The following is a 21001-nucleotide window of genomic DNA, read 5'->3' on the forward strand; positions in this document are numbered from 1 at the left end:
GTTTGATTTTCCTCTTTGGATGAGAAGCATAACGCTTCGAAATGCCTAGGTATACAGAGCATCTATAACCCTTAATCACTTTGCTGTTTTTCCTTATTAAACTAACAAATAAATTCATATATACTGCTCTCTCTCTCCCTCTCTCTCTCCCTCTCTCTCTCTCTCTCTCTCTCTCTCTCTCTCTCTAAACATAACTCCTGCTCAGGTACATGCTATCATAAAAAACCTTGACACTTCAAAAGCATGTGGACCTGATCTTATCCCAGTTGTGTTATTAAAAAAGTGCTCAGCCGAAGTAGCTCCAGTTCTCTCCAAACTCTACAACAAATGCCTTAATGAATCATGCTTCCCGGGCTGTTGGAAAACTGCTTCTGTGGTACCAGTATTCAAGAATTCTGGCGAAAGAACTGACCAATCAAATTATCGCCCCCATTAGCCTCCTTCCACTTTTTGCCAAAATATAAGAGACCATAATTAATCATGCTCTAGTCCGGCACCTTACATATGCTAAACTTCTGACTGACAAACAATATGGATTTAGACAAACCCGTTCCACAGCCGACATCCTCACTGTAATCTCTGAACGTATATACCATTCACTGGACAAAGCGGGGGAGGGCAGAGCGGTAGCTCTAGATATATCTAAGGCTTTTGACAGGGTACGGCATGAGGGTCTTCTCAGTAAAATTAAATGATACGGTATCACTGGTAGAATACTTAACATAATAAAATCCTTCTTAGATAAGAGAAAAATCCAGGTTGTCCTCGACGGTCGTACATCTAAACAGTGTGATATAAATGCGGGAGTGCCTCAGGGGTCTATCCTTGGGCCTCTATGGTTCCTGATATTTATTAATGACCTCCGCGACAAAACTGCCTCTGAGATGGGTATATATGCTGATGACATCACACTCTATAACAGGCATGACAGGAAAACAAATGAACACATAACTAAAGAAATGGCAAAAAGACTAGAGGATGACCTCCAATGTGTAGCGGAATGGGGACATAAATGGATGGTTACATTCAGTGCTGCCAAGACTAAACTGGTTTCCTTCAATAATTACAAGAAACCTTCTCTGCCACCAATAGCAATGGCCAGTGACTCCCTGTCTGAGAGTATATCTTTCAAACTGCTTGGCCTAACGTTCACAGGAAACATGAGTTGGAACAATTATATTGAAAACATTGCCAGGGCCGCTGCGAAAAAGGTAGGCTCTCTCTACCGTGTTAGAAAACTACTGACACCTGAAAGTATCCTGTATCTCTATAAGGCCACTATTCGCCCATGTATGGAGTATTGTTGTCACATTTGGGCTGGTGCATCTGCTGCTAGTCCCTCGCTCCTAGACAATGTTCAAAAGAGAGTCGCCAATCTGATAGGCCCTGAACTGGCATCTAAGCTTCAGTCTCTGTCCCATCGACGAAACGTTGCATCTCTCTGCCCGTTCTACAAGTATTTTAATGGTGAATGCTCTGACGAACTGCAGACACTTGTACCCCCACGACGTAGACACCCTCGACAAACCCGACAAGCAGGTAAATCCCACCCCTTCACAGTAGAGATCCCTAGATGCAAGAGAGCTTTCTACTCCAGTAGTTTCTTCCCCAGAACCGCTAGACTCTGGAATTCCATTCCAGGTCCCTGCTTCCCTGACTGTACTGACATGCAGAAGTTCAAGTGTAACGTGAACCGACATCTTGCTGCCCAAATCCCAACATAGTGCTTCAGCAGTTGCTGCCGCTGATAGTAGCCCCCTACACCAAAGTGGCAATGTACCTTGTTTGGGGTGTAAATGTAAAAAAAAAAAAAAAAAAAAAACATTTTTTTAATTTTTTGTTATCTAGACTTCTACAACTGATTTAGGGTATTTTTGCACTACTGACTACGAAAATAACATCCATTAGGTCAGTTTTTGTGCTTGCGACAAACTCGATTACATTTTTGTGACATTATCAGCTGATTTTTTTCAACGCATATCATCCTAAATCTGTTTTTAAGAGAAAAAATGTTTTGCTAACATATGTTGATTACCTTATAGAAACATCGATTACTGTAAACTGAATGGTAGGCATTGATAAGGCAACTACACGTAAATTGCATGTTGTTTCGCCATTGTTCGAACTTGAATTCCATTTTGTTGTGAAGGAACATAACTGGCTATACACCGGTTACAAACTGTATATATATATTGGACTGTTTGGCAGACAGCGGCAGACAAGCAGTCGCAGTAAGACGGATAGTCTTACGTGTTGATTATCAGACTTTCTTCCCCATACTTGTTACTATGTACTTCTATTTACCTTAGGCGAGCAGCCTTACGTTTCTGTATTATAAATAAACCCCATTACACATACCACTCGGTGTAACTCACGTTTGTCTTTATTTCCTAAGTATTTAGGAATATAACACATTTCTTCGAACTCCTGGAATGCTCAGTAGTAGTAGGATGGTCTCCTTCCAGATTGCAACAATAGTTAGCTATCATAACTGCATTCCAGCGACTCTGATACCTCCTCCATCTTTTTTGGGGTCCTGATAGAGTTTATCCCACTACTCGTCACTCATTGAACACAGACACACAGGAAATCAGTTCATATGTGAAAATAGATGGTACATATTGATACTCATGTTGCAGCCCAGGTTTCTGAAAGCAGTCAGCATGTTGTTGACAATTTCTGCGTAGTTTCTGATCCTGTTATTGCCACGAAAGTTTTTCACTGCCATGCTTCCAGTTCCATTTCGTTTATTGAGTTTTCGAACACTGAATCTCTGATGAACTGCCGGATCTGAGGACCGTCAAAGATGCCAGCTTTCAACTACTCCATGGTCAATCCTGGAAAAGCCTGGCACAAGTAAGTAAAGCAATCACTATCCTTGTCCAAAGCCTTGATTGATTAACGAGAATGGTGTGCAGCAGTGGAAGAGTATTCTATCTCTGTCAACCAGAGAGTCGTTGATGACGTTGCTTTCTTTACAAGGCACCAATTTATCCTGCAAAGGATAGTCCTTCTTCGTATATGCTGAGCACCAATTTCTGCAAGATTTCGAGGTTTCATGACTGCAAACTAATCTTTCCAACATAATCACCCAGAACTATCAATACTTTTTTTTCATTAAAATAATCATTTACAATCAAAACATGGCATTTTACGTCCATTAACTTCTTCTGAAATGCTTCACACATGCGTACATGCGAACAAAAACATAAACAACTAAACCTGATTGAGCAAAACCCAAGTGACATTTTTGGATGCGGCGCTTTAGATTTGTCTAAAATCATCTGAAAAACCGCAGACAACAAAATTATTGTTTACCAGTCAAATAATAAATAATTCAGTTGAATTTTAAAATAAATTACGATATTAAATAATTTACTTAAGTTTGAAAATAGATTTAGTTGATATGTAATTAACTTACTAAGGTATATAACTGATGATGTGAAACTAGAAATAGAAAGTGCATTTGTATACCATACCTTCAGAAGTGCATAATAATTTAGCTTAAAAGATAATAAACTATTTAAGGCAATTAATGATAGTAAATATGTTAAACCTTCATCAGCAATAACATAATTTAAGAAATAATCATAAACTGTTATCTTTAGTAGTTAATAATGTATTAATAACACATTTTTATTGAACACCAATATAAACATGAAACTATAATAAAATAGAATCAAAAATGTAAAATAGACAATACAATAATAACAAAATAAATAAGCTAATAACATATATATATATATATATATATATATATATATATATATATATATATATATATATATATATATATATATAGTAACCAACTGTTTATAACTCATCAGTGCGGTTAGTGCTTCAAATGTAGTTACGTTCAATGAAGAAATATAATTGCGCAATAGTAAAATCCAAGGCACTAAATAAAGGATTTTTTTTTATATTCATATGTATGCATATGAAGCGATAAGGTAAAGTCCATTGTAGACTGTACTATTCCAATAAGCGTACTATGCAAAAGATTTTTCTGAAAAGTTTGTTATATAAAGTTTACTGAAAAAATTCTTAAACTAACACATTTTAAAATTAGAATATTAAAAGGTATTAAAACTATAAAAATAGAATATAGTATAGTCTCACCAAATATTAAACTATAAATTAAATATAAAATTTTATGCAGCCTAAGTAATGATAAATTAGGTTATTGGGGTCACCGTGACCCAGACATTTACATCCGGAAATGAATTAGAAAGAGTGAAAAAGTTGTTTACGAGCTGAAAACGAGGTGGAAGGGGCACACGTTCACTTTCATCGAACACGCAGAAACACTCACACACGCACACTGGCACAGACTCTTACAAATATACGTCAACTTTTTATTTTTTCACGGTTTTTCAATATGCAATTCCAAATCATTCAACCATTCCTCCGAAAAGCAAATCTTGCCATCGGAGTTTAAAAAAAAAAAAAATAAATAAAAACTTTAAAATATAAGTAACCAGCTGGGATATAGAAATATTATTATTAATTTCATTGCAGTAAATTAAATTGTGATTGATAGTTAAAATAAATTAAATATTGTAAACTTAATTTAACTGCAATAGGTTTATAGCATGATAATAGTATAATGTGAGAGGCTAAAAAAATGGAAATGAAAATAAACAAACATACTTTTTAAAATTATAATTATAAAAATTATGAGCAAATGGGATAGGATAGTTTCTAAGAGAAAGCAATCAAAATACATGGGTGATATTGCAATAGAAGAACTACTCAACAATTAATGTATAAAGTAAAGCAAGTCTCAAATAAAACAAAGTCAACTGTAGAAACTAATAAAATAAACATGGCAAAGTAAAGAGATCTGTGCAAAAGTTTCATTTGTAAATGCAACCTTTAAAAGCCGAGAGGAAACTGGGAACCGCCTGTAAATTTAATATTCCTTTGACACTTCGTCTTTTGGAGGAAGTTGGTTCAACTTGCTTAGGATGAATGTTGTACATGGTTTTAAGAAGTTTTTCATTCTTTTTCTCATCTTCCTTATTTATTGATCCGATGATACGACAAAGTTTTGTTTCTCATCTTTTATATATATATATATATATATATATATATATATATATATATATATATATATATATATATATATATATATATAAACGTCCATGTCCCCGAAAATGACTTTTCAGTCCTTCCAGCGACTTGCACATCCTCAAGCAGACATGACACTGAAGACGGTCATTGGTTTGGATGAAACCAACAGCAACGGACCACGTATCATCGTGCACTTTATTGTGATTAATGAGACCTGCCTTGAACAAGCCCAATCACACACCTCACAGATCCAAAGATTTCCATGATTGACCGGAAAGGTTTGGCGTTTCCTACATGTTCTCTTGGCTGCTCCAAAGTGTTCTGCGCCCCTTTATATAAGTGCCCTCCACTGCTTACGATCATACGCTCATGTATATATTTGAATGTGTTAATTATATATATTCGAACTTATGAATCATATATGCATATGATTGTTAATATATATATGTATGAACCTGTTAATCATTTATATATATACATATATATATATATATGTGTGTGTGTGTGTGTGTGTGTGTGTGTGTGTGTGTGTGTGTGTGTGTGTGTGTGTGTGTGTGATGAACAAGTTTAAATATATTGATAAAATGAAATTAATTTTCAAAAATGCTAAAAATATTACGTATAAATGAATAAATATTTATTATAAAAACATATAAAAGTGCTTATGCAAATGCAGTTATGTTTCCATAACATTGTATAGTAATTATAACATAAATAATAATCAGTTTAAACAAACTTTTGTGACGCAATAATATTTTTACTGAATATTTACTCTGATTGATATTTCACGTTATCTACAGATCTAATTCCATAAAATTTATATATGTACGAGCAAAGGTAACTGAACAACTAAATATATTTTATGATTATGCAGATGTTCATTAGATAATAATATGTTCATAGTTTATAATAAAAATAAATATGAAATTATTACAAGAAACTCAATAATTTGATATGGAATTTTCGACAGGGAGATTACAAGTCGCAGATGATGCATTTCCAGTGTCCTTTCTTTTTGTATCTTGTTTCTCCACTCCTTTTTTCTTGCTTAGTTCCATACTATATAACTTTTTTTTATTCTCTCGCCAATATTAATGAATACGAAGTGCAGAAATATAAAAAAATATACAACGTTATTTACTTTCTGAATCTATATAAACCTATATGTACTTCATACATGCATCTTCTCTCTTATGTCTGCCAATATAATTCAAGACACAGATTTCTAATAATTGAGTTGGTCTAGTAAAGGCATATCAAAGTTATGACTGGATTTACCTGTGTCGAATGGGATGGACTAAATATAGGACTGTAATTGTTTATCAGCTGGACATGTATCACAACATCTGCTTCAGCCGTTCGCTCGGGATTCCCTCCGTCTTTTACCTGGACTCTCAAATTGTATTGCACCGGATCAAGGCTTGGCTTATCCGGTTTGATAATAGTGTTCAGCTGCAACAAAGAAACATTTTGTGGGTGGAATCGAAATTTGCTCGTGTCATCTCCACTAACGATTGCAAATGATAAGCTTGCTAAGAAATCGGCGTCCTCGGCCTGCAGAAAAACAATGTCGGTTCCAATAGTGGCGTTTTCTGCTACATATGCCGTGTACACCACACGGCTGAAATATGGATCATTGTCGTTTTCGTCATCCACCATAAACCATAAAGTGATACTTGGGCTACTTTTTCCACCACCATCTTTAGCCGTCAGCTGAACATAAACTAACTCCTTGCCACCAGTCTTTGGATCGGCATCGATCAGGGACTTCACCGTCAATTCGCCCGTTATCGCATCTAGCCTGAAGAAGGCAGCTTCAACTGAAATAATAATAATAATAATAATAATAATAATAATAATAATAATAATAATAATAATAATAATAATAATAATAATAATAATAATAAATCGACTATATGTAATGCAGAATGAGAAGACTGGTAATCTGCAAAACGCTCACATAAAATACAATCTGGTTTTCATCATCCGAAGCATAAAAACAGGAAATACTTAGGACAGCAAAACAGAAAACAAAGTGACAAAAAACGAAAAATAGGAACAGAAGAAATGCACAGATGGTTTATAAATCAAAGCAAAAGCAAACAACATTTCGATTAGTGTTTTATAAATCGTCCATGCACTTTTTTTGTTTTCATTTTACGTTTTTTGCAAAAAAATATAAGATCTACATGAAAGCATACTTGAATAATTTCCCACATGAATATTCTATTTTCTATGCCATTTAACAGAGAAAAACGTTTCAATATAAAGACAATCTTCAAAATATGTTCAGAAATTTACAAGTCAATGGCAAAATGTGTTGACATCAATTTGTATCTCTAAAATAGAAAAATACGTTAAAAAGTTTTTAGTTTGTCCAACTTACCTTTCAGTTGTGAAGAGCTTGTTCGATGAGTAATTTTATATGCATCTAATTTTATTATATGCATCCAATTTTTTATATGCATCCATTTTTTATGCATCCATTTTTATATATGCATCAAATTTTATATATGCATCCAATTATTTTTATGCATCCAATCTTTTTATATGCATCTAATTTTATTATATGCATCCAATTTTTTATATGGTTCCAATTTTTTATATGCATCCAATTTTTTTATGCATCCAATTATTTTTATGACTCCAGTTTTTTATATGCATCCATTTTTTATATGCATCCAATTTTTATATGCATCCAATTTTTTATATGGTTCCAATTTTTTATATGCATCCAATTTTTTATATGCATCCAATTTTTGTGTATGCATCCAATTTTTTATATGCATCCAATTTTTGTATATACATCCAATTTTTTTATGAATCCAATTTTTTATGCATCCAGTTTTTTTATATGCATCCAATTTTTGTATATGCATCCAATTTTTATATGCATTAAATTTTTTTATATGTATCCAAGTTATTTTATAAGCATTCAGTTTTTTATGAATTCAATTTTTTATGAATCCAATTTTTATACGCATCCAATTTTTGTATGAATCCAAATATTTTTATGCACCCAATTTATTTTATATGCATCCAATTTTTATGAATCCAATTATTTTTATGAATCCAATTTTTATGTGCATCCAATTTTTTATGAATCCTATTTTTTATATGCATCCAATTTTTCGATATTTTAATATGCATCTGATATATTAATATGAATTCAATATTTTCATATGAATTCGAAATTTTAATGTTCATCTAATATTTAAACATATATCCGATATTTTAATATACATTCGATATTTTATATACATTCGATATTCTAATATGCATTTCATATTTATATATACATTCGATATTTTTATATACCTCCGATATTTTAATATGCATTTGATATTTTAATATGCAATCTATATTAGTATATACATTCGATATTTTCGTATGCATTCGATATTGTATGTACATTCGATATTTAAATATGCATTCGATATTTAAATATACATTCGATATTTAAATCTACATTCGATATTTAAATATATATTCGATAGTTTAATAGGCATTTGATATTTAAACATGCATTAGATATTTTAATATACATTCTATATTTTAATATACATTCGATAATTTGATATGCATTCGTTGTTTTAATATACATTCGTTATTTTAATATGCATTAGATTTTTAATATACATTCTAAATTTTAATATGCATCCGATATTTTTATATACATTCAAATTTTTAATGTGCATTTGATACTTAAATATACATTCTATATTTTAATATGCATTTCAATATTTTAATATGCCTCCGATATTTAAATATGAATCCGATATTATAATATACATTATATATTTTTATATACATTCGATATTTTAATATGCATTCGATATTTAAATATGAATCCGAAATTTTAATATCACTTTTAATATCCATACATTGTATATTTTAATATGAATTCGGGATTTTAATATACATTCCATATTTTAAATTTTATTCGATATATTAATATTCAGTCGATATTTAAATATGCATTCGATATTTTAATATGCATTTGATATTTTAATATGTATTCGATATTTTTATGCATTCTATAATTTAATATGTATTCGATATTTTAATATTCGTTCGACATTTTAATATGCATTTATATTTTAATATACATTGTATATTTAAATATGAATACGGGATTGTAATATACATTCCATATTTTAAAAAATTTATTCGATAATTTAAAACGCATTCTATATTTTAGTATACATTATATATTTTATTAATTTGATATTGTAATATACATAAGATATTTTAGTATGCATCCGATATTTTAATATACGTTCTATATTTTTATATGCATTCGATATTTTAACTTACATTCTATATTTTACGTGCATTCGATATTTTTATATGTATTCGATAATTTAATAATCATCCGATATTTTAATATGCGTCCGATATTTTAATATACTTTCTATATTCTAATATGCTTTGACATTTTCATATACATTCGGTATTTTAATATGCATTCGATATTTTAATATGCATTTTATATTTTAATATGCATTCGATATTTTAATATGCATTCGATATTTTAATATGCATCCGATTTTAATATATATTCGATATTTTAATATGCATTTGATATTTTAATATGCAATCTATATTTTAATATGCATCCGAAATTTTTATATATATTCGATATTTTAATATGCCTCTGATATTTTAATATACATTCTTTATTTTAGTATGAATTTGATATTTTAATATGCATTTGATATTTTAATATGCATTTGATATTTTAATATGCATTCGATATTTTAGTATGAATTTGATATTTTAATATGCATTCGATATTTAAATATGCATTTGATATTTTAATATGCATTCGATATTTTAATATGCATTCGATATTTTAATATGCATTTGATATTTTCATATACATTCCATATTTTTATCTTTTTCGATATATAAATTTTATATTTATATATTGCAATATTGGATGCATATTAAAATATCGGATGCTTATGAAAATTATATTTCAGTATGCCTCCGATATTTGAATATACGTTGTATATTTTAATATGCATTCGATATTTAAATATGCATTCTATATTTTATATGTATCCGATTTAATATACATTTAATATTTTAATATGCATCCGATATTGTAATATGCATCCGACATTTTCATATACATTCAATATTTTAATATACATCCGTTATTTCAATATATATATTCTGTATTCTAATATGCATTCGGTATTTTAATATGCATTCTATATTTAAATATGTATGCGATATGTTCATATATTTTTTATGCATTCGATATTTAAAAATGAATCCGATATTTTAATATGCATTCGATATTGTTATGTTCATTTGATATTTTAATATGCATTCGATATTTTTATATGCATTCAATATTTTAATATACTTTCTATGTTTTAATATGCATTCGATATTTTTATATGCATTCCATATTTAATTTTGCATACGATATTTTAATATACATACTGTATATTGATATACATTCGATATTTTTATAGACATTCGATATTTTAATATGGATCCGATACTCTAATATACATTTTATATTTTAACATGCATCCGATAAGTTAATATACATTCTATATTTTTATCTGCATTTGAAATTAATATACATTTTACGTTTAAATATGAATTCGATTTTTAGTATGCATTTAATATTTTAATATGCATTCGATATTGCTATATGCATTACAAAATTTTAATAAGCATTCTATATTTTAATATGCATTTGATAATTTTATACACTTTCGATAATTTAATATGCATTACAAAATTGTAGTATGCATTCGATATTTTAATATACATCCTATATTTTAATATATATTCGATATTTAATATGCATGTGGTGTTTTAATAGCCATTCGATATTTCATAATATGCATCCTATATTTTAATATGCATCTGATATTTTATATGCATTCAATAGTTTAATATGTATTCGATATTTTAATATACATCTGCTATTTTAATATGAATTTAATATTTTAATATGCATTCGACTTTTTAATATTCATCCGATATATAAATATGCATTTGATATTTGTATATGCATCCGATATATTTTATATGCATCCGATATTTTAATATGCTTTCGATATTTTAATATGCATACATTATACATACAAATATATTTAACATATTTTATTATGCATTGATATTTTAATATACATTGTATATTTTAATATGCATTCGGTATTTTAGTATACATTCTATATTATAAAAGTCATTTGATATTTTAAAATGCATCGATATGTTAATATGCATCCGATATTTTAATATGCATTCTATATGTTAACCTTCATTCGATATTTTAATATAAATTCTATATTTTAATATGCATTCGATATTAAATATGCATGCGTTATTTTCATATACGTTATATATTTTAATATGCATTCGATACTTTGTATGCATTTGATATTTACATATTAATCCGATATATTAATATGCATTCGATATTTTAATATACATTCTATATTTTAATATGCATCCGAACTTTTTAATATATATCCGATATTTTAATATGCATTCAATATTTGAATATATATTTGATATTTAAATTTTCATCCGATACTTTTAAATACATGCTATATTTAAAAATGCATCTTATATTTTAATATGCATTCTATATTTTATATTTGATATATAAATATACATTCTATGTGTTTATATGCATTCGATTTTTAATATGCGTTTGATATTTTATATGCATTCTATATTTAATATGCATTACAAAATTCCAATATGCATTCTATATTTAAATATGCATTTGATATTTTAATACACATTCGATTTATAGATATGCATTTCAATATTTTAGTATACATTCGATATGAATTTGATATTTTGATATCATTCTATATTTTAATATACATTCAATATTTTAATATGCATTCGATATTTAAATATGAATCCGATATTTTATAATATGCACTCTATATCTTAATATGGATCCGATATTGTTATATGCATTCAATAGTTAAATATTCATTCGATATTTAAAAATGCATTTGATATTTTAATATGCATCTGATATTTTAATATGAATTCGATATTTTAATAAACATTCGACATGTTAATATTCATCCAATATTATAATATGCTTCCGATAATGTAATATGAATCCGACATTTTAATATGCTTTCGATATTTTAATATACATTCGATATTTTTGTGCGTATTCGATATTTTAATATGTATTCGATATTTTAATATACATTCGATATCTTAATTTACATTCGATATTTTAATATTAAGTCGATTTTTATATGCATTAGATATTTTAATAAAAATTCGAAATTTTAATTTGCATTCGATATTTTAATATGCATCCGGTATTTTAAAAGACGTTCGATATTTTAATATGCATCCGATATTTTAATATACATTCTATATTTTATATACATCTGATATTTTAATATGCATCCGATATTTTAATTTGAATTCGATATTTTTATATGAATTCGATACCGTAATATGCGCTCTGTATTTTATATGCATCCAATATTTTAATATACATTCGATACTTTATTTGCATCCAATATTTTAATATACATTCTATATTAGAATATGCATTAGATATTTTTATATGCATTGGATATTTTTACATGCATTCTATAGAATAATATGAATTTGATATTTTAATATGTATTCGATATTTTATGTGCATGCTATAATTAAATATATATTTGATATTTTATATGCATTCTATGATTTAATATATATTTGATATTTTATATGCATTCGATATTTTTATGTGCATCCGATATTTTAATATACATTCGATATTTTATGTGCATTAGATATACATTCAATATTTGTATATTAATCCGATATTTTAATAAGCATTTGCTATTTTAATATGCATTTGATATTTTTATATACATCGATATTTTAATATGCATTCTATATTTTAATATGCATGCGATATTATAATATACATTCCATATTTAAATATGCATTCGATATTTTGATATGGATTCTATATTTTAATATGCATTTGATATTTTAATATGCATTTATTATTTTATATGCAGTCTATATTTTTATATGTATTTGATATTTTAATATGCATTTGATATTTTAATATGCATTGATATTTTAATATACATTGTATGTTTCAGTATGCATTCGGTATTTGAATATACAATCACTATTTTCATATGCATCTGATATGGTAATATGCATTAGATATTTTAATATACGTTCTATATTTTAATATGCATTTGATATTATTATATGCATTCGATATTTAAATATGCATCCGATATATTGACAAGCGCTCGATATTTTAATTTACATGTCATATTTTTATATGCATGCTATATTTCTATATGCATTCGATATTTCAATATGCATTCGTATATTTAATATGAATCCGATATTTTCATATACATGCGATATTTTAATATGCATTCGATATGTAATATGAATCCGATATTTTTATATACATTCTCTATTTTAATATGCATTCGATATTTTAAGATGAATTCTGTATTTTAATATGCATGCTACATTTTCAAATACGTTCTATATTTTAATATGCATTTGATATTTTATATGAATTCGATATTTTAATATGAATCCCATATTTTAATATGCATTCGATATTTTAAGATGCCTTCGATATTTTAATATGAATCCTATATTTTAATATGCATTCGATATTTTAAGATGCATTCGATATTTTAATATGAATTCCATATTTTAATATGCATTCGATATTTTAAGATGCATTCGATATTTTAATATGAATCCCATATTTTAATATGCATTCGATATTTTAAGATGCATTCGATATTTTAATATGAATCCCATATTTTAATATGCATTCGATATTTTAATATGCATTCGATATTTTAATATGCAATCTATATTATTATATACATTCGATATTTTCGTATGCATTCGATATTGTATGTACATTCGATATTTAAATATGCATTCGATAATTAAATATACATTCGATATTTAAATCTACATTCGATATTTTAATATATATTCGATAGTTTAATAGGCATTTGATATTTAAACATGCATTAGATTTTTTAATATACATTCTATATTTTAATATACATTTGATAATTTGATATGCATTCGTTATTTTAATATACATTCGTTATTTTAATATGCATTAGATTTTAATATACATTCTATATTTTAATATGCATCCGATATTATTATATACATTCAATATTTTAATGTGCATTTGATATTTAAATATACATTCTATATTTTAATATGCATTTCAATATTTTAATATGCCTCCGATATTTAAATATGAATCCGATATTATAATATACATTATATATTTTTATATACATTCGATATTTTAATATGCATTCGATATTTAAATATTAATCCGAAATTTTAATATCACTTTTAATATCCATACATTGTATATTTTAATATGAATTCGGGATTTTAATATACATTCCATATTTTAAATTTTATTCGATATTTTAATATTCAGTCGATATTTAAATATGCATTCGATATTTTAATATGCGTTCGATATTTTAATATGCATTCGATATTTTAATATTCATTTTATATTTTTATATACTTTCTATATTTTAATATACATTAGATATTTTAATATACATTAAAAATAACGAAATTTTCATATACGTTCTATATTATAACAAGCATTCGATATTTTATATGCATTCGATATTATTTTATGACTCTGATATTTTAATATTTATTCAATATTTTAATATGCATGCTATATTTCAATATGCATTCGATATTTTATATACATTCTATATTTTAATAGGCATCCGATATTTTAATATACATTCGATATTTTGATATGCATTCGATATTTTAAAATGCTTCCGATACTTTAATATACACTCTATATTTTCACTTGTATCTGATATTTTAATATACATTCTATATATAAATATGCATTTGATCTATTAATATTCAATCTTTTTTTAATATGCATTTGATTTTTTAATATGCATTTGATATTTTAATATGCATTACAAAATTTTGATATGAGTCCTATAATTTGGTATGCATCCTCTATTGAAGTATACATTCGATGTTTTAAAATGCATTCCATATAATAATATGCATTGGATATTTTAATATGCATCTGATATTTTTGTGTGCATTTTTTTATTTTTATATGCACGCGATATTTTAGTATGCATTCGATATTTGAATATCCATTCGATATTTTTTAATGCATTTGATATTTCAATATGCATTGGATATTTTAATACAATTTGATATTTTTATAGGCATTAGATATGTGTATATACACTTCAATGTGCATTCGATATATTTATATGCATGCGATATTTTTAATATGCGTCTGGTATTTTAATATGTATTCGATATTTTATTTTATTTTGTTATTTTAATATGCTTCCGATATTTTAATATGCATTCGATATTTTAATATGCATTTGATATTTCAATATGCATTCGATATTTTAATATTATTTTATATTTTGATAGACATTAGATATATATATATATATATATATATATATATATATATATATATACATTCGATATTTCAATATGCAATCGATATTTTTATATGCATTCGATATTCTCAATATGCATCTGGTATATTAATATGCAATGGATATTTTTATACTAATTCAATATTTTAATATGCATTTGATGTTTTAATTTGATTTGATATTTTAATATGCTTCTGATATTTTAACATGCACACGGTATTTTAATACGCATCCGATATTTTAATATGCATTCTAAATATTCATATACCTTCGATATTTTATATGCATTCGATATTTAAATTTGCATCCGATATTTTAATACGCATTCGATGTTTTAATATGCATTTGATATTTTAATATTCATTCGATATTTTTATATGCATACGATATTTTAATATGTATCCGATATTTTAATCGACATTGGATATTTTAATATGCATTCGTATTTTAATATGCATCCGATATTTTAATATGCATTCTATATTTTAATATGCATTACATATTTTAATATGCTTGATATGATAATTTAATATGTATTTGATATTTTTATATACATTCGGTATTTTTATATGCATCCGATATTTTAATATAAATCCGATATTTTATACGCATCTGGTATTTTAATATGTATTCGATATTTTAATATGCATTTATTATTTTAATATTCATTCATTATTATATGCATTGAATATTAGAATATACATTCGATATTTTAATTAAGAACTGATATTTTAGTACGCATTCGATATTTTAATACACATTCGATATTTTAATATGCATTCGATATTTTAATATCCATTCGATATTTTAATATACATTAGATATTTTAATATGAAATAGATATTTTTATATACCTCCTAGTGTTAAATATACGCTTGATATTTTAAAATACATTCGATATTTATTTATGCGTTCGATAATTTATATACATTTGATATTTTAATATGCATTCGGTATTTTAATATGCAACTGATATTTTAACATGCATGCGATATTTTAATACACATTTGATATTTTAATATGAACTCGATATTTTAATATTCATTCTATATTTCAATGTGCGTTCGATACTATAAAATACATTCGGTATTTTAATATGCCATCGGTATTTTTATATGCATCCGATATTTCAATTACGATTCAATATTTTTATATGCATTCTATATTTTATTATGCATTGGATATTTTAATAGGCATTCTATATTGTAATATACATTCGATATTTTAATATGCATCCGGTATTTAAATATGCATTCGATATTTTCATATGCCTCCAACATTTTAATATGTATTCTGTATTTTTATATACATTACATATTTTTATATGCATTTAATATTTTAATATACATTCGATATTTTTATATGTATTCGATATTTTAATATGCATTCACTATTTTTATATACATTTGATATTTTTATATTAATTTGATATTGTAATATGCATCCTATATACGTTCGATATGTCAAAATACATTCGATATTTTAATATGCATTCCGTATTTTAATATGCATCCGATATTTTAATATACATTTGATATTCTAATATCCTTTCGGTATTTTAATGTGCAACCGATATTTTAATACGCATTTGATATGTTAATATACATTTGATATTTTTATATGAATTCAATATTTTTATATGCATCCTATATTTCAATATGCGTTCGATATTTTAATATGCATTCGATATTTTATTATGCATTCGATATTTTAATAAGCATTCGATATTTTTATATGCATTCGATATTTTTATATGCATTCTGTATTTTAATATGCTTCCTATATTTAATATGCATTCGGTATTTTAATATGCATCCGGTAGTTTGATATCCGTTCGATGTTTTAATATACGTTCGATATTTTTATATGCATCCGATATTTTTATATTCGTCTGATAATTCAATATGCATTCGATATGTAAATATGCTTACGATATTTTAATATGCATTCAATATTGTAATATGCCTCTGATATTTTAATATGCATTCGACATTTTTAATACATCCGATATTTTAATATGCATCTGATATTTTAATATGCATCGGATATTTTTATATAAATTCGATATTTGTATATACCACCGATATTGTAATATGCATTCGATATTTTTAAATACATTTTATATTTTAATATTCTAACGATATTTTTTATGCTTCTGATATTTTAATATACATTCGATATTATAATATGCTTCTGATATTTTAATATGCATTCGATAGTTTAATATGCATCCTGTATTTTAATATATGTTCTATATCCTTAAATACATTCGATATTTTTATATGCATTGGATATGTTAATATACATTTGATATTTTAATACGCATTCGATATGTTAATATGAATTCGATATTTTATATACATTCGATATATTTATAGGCATCCGATTTTTTAGTAAGTTTTCGTTTTTTAAGGTGTATCCGATGCATTTTTTACATAAAGCCGATATTAATAAAAGTATTTGATTTTTCATATTTTTAATATGTATTTGTTTTTATAAGTAGATACTATTTTATATATGCACTCGCTATTCATATGCATCGGATTTTTATATTGGATCGATTTTTATATATGCATCCGATATTTTATATGCGTACTTTTTTATATGCCTTCTATTTTTATATGCCTTCTATTTTATATGCATCTAATTTTTATATAAATCCTATTTCATATGCATCCTATTTTTATATGGATCTTATATTTTATATGTTTCGAAATTTTTATAATCATCTTATTTTTATACGCCTCTTATTCTGTATATGAATCTTTTTTATATGCATCCTATTTTCATGTGCATCCTATTTTTATATTATTATTTTTATATTCATCATTATTTATATTGAACCTATGTTTGTACTCATCTTATTTTTATATTCATCCTGTATTTATATTCATCCTATTTTTATATTCATCCTATTTTTATATTCATCCTATTATGTATCCAGTTTATTATGCATTCTTTTATTATATTCATACTATTGTTATATTCATCTTATTTTTGTATTCATCACATTTTTATATTAATTATATTTTATGTGCAGTATATTTTATATGCATTATATTTTATATGCTTTATTTTTTAATATGCAGTATATTGCATATGCATTATTTTTATATGCATTATATTTTATATGCAGTATATTGCATATGCATTATATGTTTGTATGAATTATATTTTTATATGCCTTTTATTTTATATGCATTATTATTTTTATATAAATTATATTTTATATGCATTATATTTTTATATGCATTAAATTTTTATATGCATACTGTTTTTCTATTCATCTTATTTCATATACTTTTTTATTCATATCTATACATATATATAAGCTTCTTTTTTGTATTTTTTTATTTACATTACTATTGTCATATTCATACTTTTTTATCTATATCCTATTTTTATATGCATCTGTTGTTTGTTTCTATCCTATTTTTATATTTATCCTATTTTTTTATTTTTCATATATTATATTCATCCTATGTTTATATGCATCCTATTTTTATATTCATTCTTTATTATATTTATCTTATTTTTATATGCTTACTATTCCTTTATGCATCTTCTTGTTTAAGTGTCCTATTTTTATATTCATCCTTTGTATATGTATCTTATGTTTATATTCATCTTATTTTAATCTTCATCCAAATTGTATATTCATCCTATTTTATATGCACATATATATATATATATATATGTATATATGTGTGTGTGTGTGTGTGTGTGTGTGTGTGTGTGTGTGTGTGTGTGTGTGTGTGTGTGTGTGTGTGTGTGTGTGTGTGTGTGTGTGTGTGTGTGTGTGTCTTATATTTTTGTTATGTGGAGATAGGTAACCAACTCGGAACATTCTACATAAGGGACCGAGTCACCGGATTTCACCAGACCCTTGTAAAAAAAAAAAAAAACAGAGACTTCTCCCTGAACACGCTGTATTTGTCTCTATGTAAATACGTAAATAAACTTCTCTTTCAGTATTCTAACCACAGCGTATATTTATTGATTCCTTTCGCGGAATACGTTATCTTTGATTGTCCGAATAATAGGCCAGCTTAGGACATATGAAATTGGCGACGGAGACGAGATGCGAACTCAGTAAACAAAAAAAAAAAGAAAAAGTGAGCACGTGGTGAGCGCGAAATTTGAAAAAAAAATTCTCAAAGAGTTTATATCCGATTAAGGAAATACTTCTTAGAAAGCGAAAGACAAGTATTAACGCAAGTACAAAGAATTTTTATATTCCTATTTCTTTGAACTTTCTGAAAAGTTGACGTCATATCGTCTCGTTTTGAAAAGCGATTTGGAGGTATTTTGTTTTTGGTTAATATGATAAAACGATTGTACTGTGGAAATTGTTTTTCTCTCATAAAGAAATTCTTAAAAGAAGGTTACGTGAAAAGGACGAAAAGGATCTCCGAAAATTTGTAAACTATTGATATTTTGTATGGTGAATTTTTTTTTTTCTCTTCGAACATTTCTCAAGTGCTGGCAATTTTTTTTTTCGTGACGAGATCTGAAGGATAACATCCTATTTTTTTGGAACAAAATTTTGCATACGTTGACTTTGTATTTGTGCCTTTAAAAATGTCTTCTGAACAAATAACAGAGTTAACGAAAACGATAACTAAAATCTTGATCGCTCAACCAAAAACTCAAATTGAATTTCAAAAACGGATGTTGATTCAGCAAAAACATTTTGAATCACTCATCATTCAGCAAACTACAGAAAATCGTCTATTATCTGAAACTGTGTTGTCACAAAAATCTGAAAATAGCGCATCTAGATTTTTTTCGGCAGAGGGTATAGCCAACTCTCTAGCGGATTTCAAATACGACCCAGAACGAGGTGATACATTCCATGCCTATTATCGTAGGTTTGAAACGATTTTTACAAGAAGATGTGAGAAATGGTCGGACGAGGAAAGAATCACACTCCTACTTCAGAAATTAGGTACGGAGGAAAACACAAAATTTACGAATTTGATTTTACCAAAGAAACCGGGAGATATTTTTTTTTGGAAACTGTTCGAATTTTGTATTCGATATTTGGTGAAAGAGGCAGCCTTTTTCATACAAGGTATAAGTGCTTGAATATGCAAAAAGAAGAAACTGAAGGAGGATTTTATCGATTATGGAGCAAGATCCAGAAATTAACTTGCAAAAGTGACAGAAGAATGTCAGAAATTGATAAATGTGAAAAGGGATACCACTAGGATAGAGGGGAAAACTACATCCCACGTCCTAATGGTAAAACAAAAACATTTCTCAAGAACAAAGGAAAACGTTTTGAATGTTGGAGCTATGCGGGTTCACACAAGGAAAAATTGCCCCTATAAAGACCAACTTTGTGCCAAATGTGGTTTAGTCGGACACTGAGCTTCCCAGTGCAGAACTAAACAAGATAAACAAAGACAAAAATTTAAGTCTAAAGTAAATGTGATGTTGTCAAAAGAAGA

General features: G+C 26.6%; 1 protein-coding gene across 1 annotated transcript in view; it reads right to left on the bottom strand.

Moving 5' to 3' along the window:
- Positions 1 to 21001, bottom strand: part of LOC145277819 (protocadherin Fat 4-like) — a 514458-nt gene that overhangs the window by 364680 nt on the left and 128777 nt on the right. Inside the window, exon 7 of the mRNA XM_080129718.1 lies at positions 6352 to 6893. Coding sequence (XP_079985844.1) covers positions 6352 to 6893 — 542 coding nt within the window. The remainder of the gene's footprint in view (positions 1 to 6351; positions 6894 to 21001) is intronic.

Source organism: Euprymna scolopes, chromosome 6 (genome assembly GCF_053919585.1).
Source record: "Euprymna scolopes isolate OS-2025 chromosome 6, ASM5391958v1, whole genome shotgun sequence".
Lineage (NCBI taxonomy): Eukaryota > Metazoa > Mollusca > Cephalopoda > Sepiida > Sepiolidae > Euprymna > Euprymna scolopes.